This window comes from Physeter macrocephalus, chromosome 1 (assembly GCF_002837175.3).
Source record: "Physeter macrocephalus isolate SW-GA chromosome 1, ASM283717v5, whole genome shotgun sequence".
NCBI classification, from domain to species: Eukaryota; Metazoa; Chordata; class Mammalia; order Artiodactyla; family Physeteridae; genus Physeter; species Physeter macrocephalus.
In genome coordinates, this window is record NC_041214.2 from 28,752,232 (window position 1) to 28,761,561 (window position 9,330).

Genomic DNA, 9,330 nt, shown 5'->3' on the forward strand with positions numbered 1-9,330 from the left:
GGAACAGGGGTATGGGCAGTGGTAGGGTGCCCGGAAAAGGATGGCTTTTTAGAGAAAAGTGCTGGCGCTTAGGTTTGAAGCGAATGGGAGGCGGGTAGAGCTGCTTAAGGGTGCCCTCCTTAGAGAAAATCTACGGAGCAGTCTGGCTGTCAGAAAGCACACTGTATTTCAAGCGGCTTTTCTTTGCCCGGGTGAGCTTCCTTTCAGGTGTTTTAGTCAGTCACTGATGAAAATTCTGCAGTGCAGCCTGCATCCATAAAGCATCTGTTCGTATGATTCTTACGGTGTGTGCAAGGGACACAGAGCCAACATCAGAAGACTCTCTCCTGGTCCCCGTTGAGTTGGCCAGGAATTGTGGGAGGCGGTTGATTCAGGGAACAGGCATTTCCGGGTCTTGCGTGGAGGACTATGAGGGCGTTGGGGACGCTGGTGAGGACCTGGACTTGGAGAGGGAGGTAGAGGTTGGAGTGGTGAGTCGGGGAAGGGCTCCGGAAGGTGCAAGTCCAGGTTGTCGTCGTGGTGAGGAGAGCGTCTCTCTGGACCAGTGTTGGGGGCCCGAGGGGACGGCTCTGAGACTAGGCCCAACAGGTCGAAGCCAGACATACAGCCAGCCGAGGGGCGGAGCCCAGCGACTGAGACTGCAGCAGCATCCGTCCCAGCCGGCAGGAAGTCGGCGTCAGCATCCGCGTCCTCCTCGTTGACCTCTTCTTGGCAGGCGATCTCTGGGACAGCTGCGCACAAGAATCCCGGCTCCAGGGCCATGTACTCCCCGGGAGCGCTCAGGAAACCGGCCCGTCTCAGGCCCTGTCCCCACGGGCCTTCCACACCCGAGCCCGTGAGGGCCTCGGGGACCAGCATGAGGATGCGATCTCCGAGAGACACTTGCCTCACGGACGTGGCCTCGACTTCCAGCAGCAGGTCGACGTCGTCCAGAGGCACGTGCAGGGCACAGCCGGCGGGCAGGACCACCACGAAGATGAGCATGTCCGCGGTAGGGGGCCAGGTCAGGTTGTCCAGGCTGGGCGCCGCCCTGGACTTGGACTCGGGGCCCGCGGGCTCCTCCGTTCGCCGGCGCTTGGCAGGGCCCTGTCCTCCGGGATGCGGTCCCCACCGGCCCGCAGGGGAGGCGCTGGGCCTGCGGGGCCGGCTGCCCATCTTCTCAATGTCGCCGCGGGCCTGGGGCCTGGCAGAAGGCGAGGAAGGGCTGGGTCCTGCAGGCAGTGACAGATCGGTTTGACAGGTGAGGCCGACGCAGGGCGGTGGGGCGCAGGACTGTGGGACGAGGGAGGAGCCTTCGGAGCTCAGGGGGCGCCTTTCGGGATCCCTTGGTCCTGGCTTCTAGGGGAGCTGCTGGGCTCGGCTTTGCGTGTGTGACTCTTCAGGTCCTCACGTGGACTGGTTTGCGCAGGAGTGGGCCAAGGATGTTGTGAGTGACGCCGGCGGAACCTGAGTCGCAAAGCGTTCTCACGCTAAGCTCCGCCCCTTCCTAGGCTCCGCCCCTAGAGGTGGAGGCCTCTGTGTTGCCCAGTAGCCCCGGCTGTGGTGGGTTGTTTACTCTAGAGAAATACTTTCATCGACCTCAAGGGGCGGAGCAATCGTGCCGCTCTAGGACTAGGCTTCCTGGGTCGAGTTCCTGGCTTTCCTTGTGTTGACCTCAGATACGGAAAACCTTAACCGGGAAACTGATTCAAGTTCAAGTCCCACCAGTGGAGCGCTGCACCAGGACAGTGAGATGTAGTTCCCTCGTCCCCTGAGACCTCTCCCTGGAAGTGACCTTTTAACTTCTTTTGGTCCAACAGTGAGGTGAATTTTTGGATGACATCCTTAAGCCTCTCCTTGCCTGTGATGTCAATGACTGTCAGATCCCTGAAGGTGGTTGCCAAGAGAAGGTGTGGCTCGACTGCCTAACAAGTGTTAATAGGAGAAAACATCCAATAATGATTCTGGAATAGGTAATACTTTCCTATGGTTTCAGAGGAAGGTGAAACATTTCCTTCCCTGTCCTTTAACCACGTGATTGCTCACTTTGTCCCTTCTTACAAAATAGCTTATATGTTCTCATTTTGAGGGCCACATAGCATTCCTTTGTACTGAATTCCATTTAAATCAGGCTTCCCTCGATGGGCGTTCAAGCTAGTGATTTGTGAATTGGCAGACACTGGCCTTCTCTGGCCAAATGGTGTAAAACGCAGATTCTTTGCTGCATCCCAGAACCACTGCTCAGAATTCCTGGAGTCATGGGTGTAGGAATTCTCCTTAAGCACCTCCACAAAGATTCTGTTTTGTGAGAAAGTTTAAGATCACTGCATTGGTTTTCATTCAGCATTTGAGGGGTTCAGGAATAGGGCGGTTTATGGTTGAGGTCACATCCCAGCCTGTTAGTGACAAAGTCATGAAGGGAACTCAAACTTCCTGGGCCTTCCTTGAGGGGTTTCCCCTACACTCCTGGTCTGCATCCGCTCTCCTGGATGCATTTCCGGTGTTTCAGCCACGGGCCAAGAAATTCCCCTGCTTAGGTCAGGATGCTGGCTGGGGGAACTTACAGGGGCTGTACACTGGCATAGGGAGCCCTGCCAGGAAACTGAGTTCTCATGGGGTGAATGTGGTTGCCACTGGCACCTTCCTCTATGTTCCCAGGTGATGGGAGCCGTTGCTGTGCGCCTGTTGTTTGGACAGAGGGCGGGGTGGGGAGATGTTGGGGAGCTTGCAGGAAACAACTACTTTTGTCCTGGAGAATTCTGTTGGCGAAGCTTGAATATCCCATGGTCGGGGAATGTTCAGTGGGGGCTCCATTCAGGAGAGTGAGTGTGAACATGCTCTGTTTTAGGGGCCAGAAGGAGGAAGCCAAACTTGGCCAGGACACAGGGTGGGGCTCGGGGCTGTTGGCCTGGCCAGGGATGGGGCCCTGAACGTGGTGGCTCCTGTCCCAGCCTGGTGCCACCTCTTGTCCACGTCTCTCCTGACCTCAATAGTCTCACATTTGGGCTCATCATTGTTCTGGGCCCTGTGAATCTTCACTGTGCGCTCCTCTCCCAAGGGAATGTGGTCCTGTCCTGAGACAAAGGCAGTTACTGGGGGCCTGGCATAGTCGCACCGGATTTCCTCCTCTGGTCAGCCCCTTTCTTTCTTTCTTTCTTTTTTTTTTTAATTGGCCGTGCAGCGAGGCCTGCTGGGATCTTAGTTCCCCACCAGGGAATGAACCCGTCCCCACTGCAGTGGAAGCTTGGAGTTCTAACCACTGGACCGCCAGGGAATGCCCATGGTCAGCCACGGGCAAGTCATTTCACCTTTGCTAAGCTCAGTTTCCTTACATGTGAAATGGGGAGAATGCCATGTACTGTGCAGGGGGGTTGTGAGATAATGTATGTAAAATGTTCTTGGAACACAGTAAGTGCTTAGTAAATAGTAACTATTTACTGATTATGATGTTTATAATCTGTCTTTCCCAGTTGACATTGTCAGCCCTGTTCTCATCATCTTGAATAGTGCCTGGAATGTAGCCGACATTCAATGAATGGTAAACAATATCATCATCATCATCATCATCATCCTAAAAAGGGGTCTGATCTGCTAGAAAGTGCTGATCCAGGTGTTTCAGGGCATAACATCTATATAATTGAGGAATGGCTTGCCGAGCACCAGATCAGATATCTTTCCTTCTGCCTTACTTTTGTTTACTCTAAGATGTCCAAAGACTGTCAGGATGGATCATCAGGCCCACTCATTGGGCTTTCTTGGTGTCATTCCAACCTGACTATCCAATCAACATGAACTGCTTGAACCACTGTGGGGGCGGAATTAGCAAATAAATCCCGTTTCTGGGTAGGTTACAAGATGGCTGCCGATCGTCCTTCTGATGAGGACTATTCTGCTATCCCCCTAGAATGCGTAACTAGCTTTTTAAAAATTCCTATTTATTTTTATTCACTTTAGGAATAATACCTGAATAGAAATTTTAGAATATCTAAACAGCATAGTCAAAGCTGGAGCTCCCTTCAGTTTCCCACGGACTCCCAATCCAGTATTGATGTGACAAGATCCTTTTCTATGGACTTTCAAACATAACACAGGGGATTTGTTTTCTTCCCGAGTGGCAAAGTATTGTGAGTCTTTTTCTGGAATATGTTGGATCTTATTGTTTTTTGGCATTGTCATCCACGAAGTACATTATCCCTTGTGTCTTTAACTGGAGAGGCCTTTTCCAACGTGCAATACAGGCTTTTATATGAAAATGTTGTATAAGAAAAGGCAGCTTCAAGCATCTCTTGTATAGCAACAACTCTGTCTTTCCCTGAAGCAGAATGAGGTACTGGCCCACTCACTCTCTGCTTACCTCACAGTAATACTGGTAATTCTGGTATATTATGTTGTGCTTTCTTTATTTCCTGAACGTGTTACTGGGTGGTGAATTGCATTGAATTAGTGATGCTATCCCAATGATTTGATACGATGATGGCCTGTGTTGTCACACGATTATTAATCCTTTACTATTTTAAGAATGACAAAACTGTCATTGAAGTAGTTATTTGGCCTTTTAAAGGCTGAGGCTGAAGCCAAATGCTGTTTGGTTTTCTTTTGTTTTTTTTTAACCAAGGACTTCAGCTTCTGTGTTATAAGTGACAGACAATGATTTCTGTATCTTAATTTAGCTTTCTTAGGGAATTCTCTTATGTTTTTTTAGTTTTACAATCATATGGTTTGCAAATGGTCTTATTTTTCTTCCCTTTAAGATTTTAAACATCTAATTTCTTTCTCTTGTCTGATTTTGTTGGCTAGTATCGCCAGTACAATGTCAAATATTATTGGAAGAGTGGCATCTTTTCTTGTTCTAGACTTTGGTAGGACTCCTGCTAGTGTTTGCCTATTAAGCATATTGCACAGAAATAAATGTCATGTCAAAGAATTATCAATGTCCTACTGTTTTATTGAATATTTAATGTGTTATTTTGAAATATTTCCAAACTTACAGAAACAGTGCCAAAACAATATAAAGAATTCTCATTTATCCTCTATTAACTTTTAACACTTTGCCACATTTGCTTTATCATTCTTCATTCCTGTCTCTCAGAAAGACCACAGGATATGTATGCTTATATAGATAGATAGATAAATATACACATACATAAATATTTGTTCCTTGAATCATTAGAGAGTAAGTTGTATATATTCAGACTCTTTTCCCCACAATTGTTCAGTGTGTATTTCCTAACACTAATATTCTCTCATATATATTTTAGAACAGTTATCAATTTAAAAAAAATTTAACATTGCTGCCATGCTTTAATCCATAGTCCATTTTCCAATTTTGTCAATTTTACTAGCAATACCCTTCATTATATATCATTATATATCTCTATCTCTGTATCTATTTAAAATTTTTAAATTTAGTATTTTTCCTTCCAGCTTTATTGAGATATAACTTACATACAGCACTGTTTGTTTAAGGTGTACAGCATAATGATTTGACTTACATACATCATGAAATGATTACCACAATAAGTTTAGTTAAAGTCCCTCATCTCCTATAGGTACAAAATTAAAGAAATAGAAAAAAATTTTTTTCTTCTGATGAGAACTCTTTAGATTTATTCTCTTATCTCTAATGTATAACATACAGCAATGTTAATTATAGTTAGTGTGCTATACATTACATTATCCTAGTACTTATTTATCTTATAAGTGGAAGTTTGTACCTTTGGTCTACTTTCATCCACTTAACTGCCACCCCTTTTTTCTTTTTCTTTTTCTTTCTTTTTTTTTTGCCTGTCAGATGCAGGTCAGGATCATGCATTTCTTTCAGGTGTCGTGTCTCCTTAGTTAACTTTTATCTGGAATTGTTTCTTAGCCTTCTGTTGTTTTTCAAGCCATTAATATTTTTGAAAATTATGGGTAGTAATTTCTTAGTGTTCCTCAATTTGAGATTCTGTGATGGTTCCTCATGGTAAGAGTAAAATTATATAAATATTTTTGCCTTGAATACTAGTAAGTGATCCTGTGTCTTTCTCTGGAGACACATCATATCCATTTGTTCCTTACAGGTGATGTAAATTTTTCTTTTTTCAATTTAATGGTTATTCATAAAGTTATGGAGTTGGATAATCATCACCACAGCCAGTTTTAGAACATCTTCATTATCTCAGAAAGTTCCCTTATGCCTATTTGCATTAAATCCTTTCTCAAAACCCCAGACCAAGATAATCGCTGATTGCCTCTGTGTCTATAAATTTGCCTTTTTACTGGATATTTCATAGAAATGAATCATTCAATGTGTAGTCTTTTGCATCTGGCTTGTTTCAGTTAATATACTGTTTTGGTAGTTTATTCCTGTTGTTGCAGCTGTTATCCATGCTTTATCCATGTTGTAGCTTGTTGTATATGTTGTTCTTTCATTTTTTTATTTTTAATTTTTTTAACCTCTTTATTAGAGTACGGTTGCTTTACAATGATGTGTTAGCTTCTGTTTTATAACAAAGTGAATCAGTTATACATATACATGTGTCCTTACATCTCTTCCCTCTTGCATCTCCCTCCCTCCCACCCTCCCTATCCCACCCCTCTAGGTGGTCACAAAGCACTGAACTGATCTCCCTGTGCTATGCGGCTGCTTCCCAGTAGTTATCTATTTTATGTTTGGTAGTGTATATATGTCCATGCCACTCTCTCACTTTGTCCCAGCTTTCCCTTCTCCCTCCCCGTATCCTCTAGTCCATTCTCTAGTAGGTCTGCATCTTTATTCCCGTTCTTCTGACCTTTTTTGTTTCTTTTTTTAGATTCCATATATATGTGTTAGCATACGGTATTTGTTTTCGCTTTCTGACTTACTTCACTCTGTATGACAGTCTCTAAGTCCATCCACCTCACTACAAATAACTCAGTTTCATTTCTTTTTATGGCTGAGTAATATTCCATTGTATATATGTGCCACATCTTGTTTATCCATTCATCTGTTGATGGACACTTAGGTTGCTTCCATGTCCTGGCTATCGTAAATAGAGCTGCAATGAACATTTTGGTACATGACTCTTTTTGAATTATGGTTTTCTCAGGGTATATGCCCAGTAGTGAGATTGCGGGGTCGTATGGTAGTTCTATTTGTAGTTTTTTAAGGAACCTCCATACTGTTCTCCATAGTGGCTGTATCAATTTACATTCCCACCAGCAGTGCAAGAGGGTCCCCTTTTCTCCACACCCTCCCCAGCATTTATTGTTTGCAGATGTTTTGATGATGGCCATTCTGACCGGTGTGAGATGATATCTCATTGTCATTTTGATTTGCATTTCTCTAATGATTAAAGATGTTGAGCATCCTTTCATGTGTTTGTTGGCAATCTGTACATCTTCTTTGGAGAAATGTCTATTTAATTCTTCTGCCCAGTTTTGGATTGGGTTGTTTGTTTTTTGTTATTGAGCCATATATATGTGTTAGCATATGGTATTTGTTTTTCTCCTTCTGACTTACTTCACTCTGTATGACAGACTCTAGGTCCATCCACCTCACTACAAATAACTCAATTTCGTTTCTTTTTATGGCTGAGTAATATTCCATTGTATATATGTGCCACATCTTCTTTATCCATTCATCCAACGATGGACCCTTAGGTTGCTTCCATCTCCTGGCTCTTGTAAATAGAGCTGCAATGAACATTTTGGTACATGATGCTTTTTTTTTTCTTTTAACATCTTTATTGGAGTGGAATTGCTTTACAATGGTGTGTTAGTTTCTGCTTTACAACAAAGTGAATTAGTTATACATATATAGATGTTCCCCTATCTCTTCCCTCTTGCCTCTCCCTCCCTCCCACCCTCCCTATCTCACCCCTCTAGGTGGTCACAAACCACCTAGCTGATCTCCCTGTGCCATGCAGCTGCTTCCCACTAGCTATCCACCCTACGTTTGGTAGTGTATATATGTCCATGCCACTCTCTCCATGACTCTTTTTGAATTATGCTTTTGTCAGGGTATACGCCCAGTAGTGGGATTGCTGGGTTGTATGGTAGTTCTATTTTTAGTTTTTTAAGGAACCTCCATACTGTTCTCCATAGTGGCTGTATCAATTTACATTCCCACCAACAGTGCAAGAGTGTTCCCTTTACTCCACACCGTCTCCAGCATTTATTGTTTCTAGATTTTTTGATCATGGCCATTGTGACCGGTGTGAGATGATATCTCATTGTAGTTTTGATGTGCATTTCTCTTTCTGAGGGTTGTCTTTTCATCTTGTTCATGGTTTCTTGGCTGTGCAACAGATTTTAAGTTTCATTAGGTCCCATTTGTTTCATTTTGTTTTTATTTCCATTTCTCTAGGAGCTGGGTCAAAAAGGATCTTGCTGTGATTTATGTCATAGAGTGTTCTGTCTATGTTATCCTCTAAGAGTTTGATGGTGTCTGGCCTTACATTTAGGTCTTTAATCTATTTTGAGTTTATTTTTGTGTTTGGTGTTAGGGAGTGTTCTAATTTCATTCTTTTACATGTAGCTGTCCAGTTTTCACAGCACCACTTATTGAAGAGGCTGTCTTTTCTCCACTGTATGTTCTTGCCTCCTTTATCAAAGATAAGGTGACCATATGTGATTGGGTTTATCTCTGTACTTTCTATCCTGTTCCATTGACCTATATGTCTTTTTTTGTGCCAGTACCATACTGTCTTGATTACTGTAGCTTTGTAGTATAGTCTGAAGTCAGGGAGCCTGCTTCCTCCAGCTCCGTTTTTCTTTCTCAAGATTGCTTTGGCTATTTGGGGTCTTTTGTTTTTCCATACAAATTGTGGAATTTTTTCTTCTAGTTCTGTGAAAAATGCCAGTGGTAGTTTCATAGGGATTGCATTGAGTCTGTAGATTGCTTTGGGTAGTAGAGTCATTTTCACAATGTTGATTCTTACAGTGCAAGAACATGGTATATCTCTCCATTTGTTTGTATCATCTTTAAATTCTTTCATCAGTGACTTATAATTTTCTGCATACAAGTCTTTTGTCTCCTTAGGTAGGTTTATTCCTAGATATTTTATTCTTTTTGTTGCAGTGGTAAATGGGAGTGTTTTCTTAATTTCACTTTCAGATTTTTCATCATTAGTGTATAGGAATGCAAGAGATTTCTGTGCATTAATTTTGTATCCTGCTACTTTACCAAATTCATTGATTAGCTCTAGTAGTTTTCTGGTAGCATCTTTAGGATTCTCTATGTATAGTATCATGTCATCTGCAAACAGTGACAGCTTTACTTCTTCTTTTCCAATTTGGATTCCTTTTATTTCTTTTTCTTCTCTGATTACTGTGGCTAGAACTTCCAAAACTATGTTGAATAAGAGTGGTGAGAGTGGACATCCTTGTCTT

The 9,330-nt window shown here is 43.3% G+C and overlaps 1 protein-coding gene across 1 annotated transcript; it reads right to left on the bottom strand.

Annotated features, from left to right (window-relative positions):
- Positions 1-279: 279 nt before the first annotated feature.
- Positions 280-1,155, bottom strand: LOC112067034 (proline-rich protein 23C-like). Its single transcript, XM_024131819.1, has one exon. The coding sequence runs from the start codon at positions 1,153-1,155 to the stop codon at positions 280-282; it is 876 nt and encodes a 291-aa protein (XP_023987587.1).
- Positions 1,156-9,330: the final 8,175 nt, after the last annotated feature.

What these genes read in the sequence shown, in the direction of transcription:
- LOC112067034 (XM_024131819.1), bottom strand. Translation starts at nt 1,155, where the DNA reads ATGGGCAGCCGGCCCCGCAGGCCCAGCGCCTCCCCTGCGGGCCGGTGG.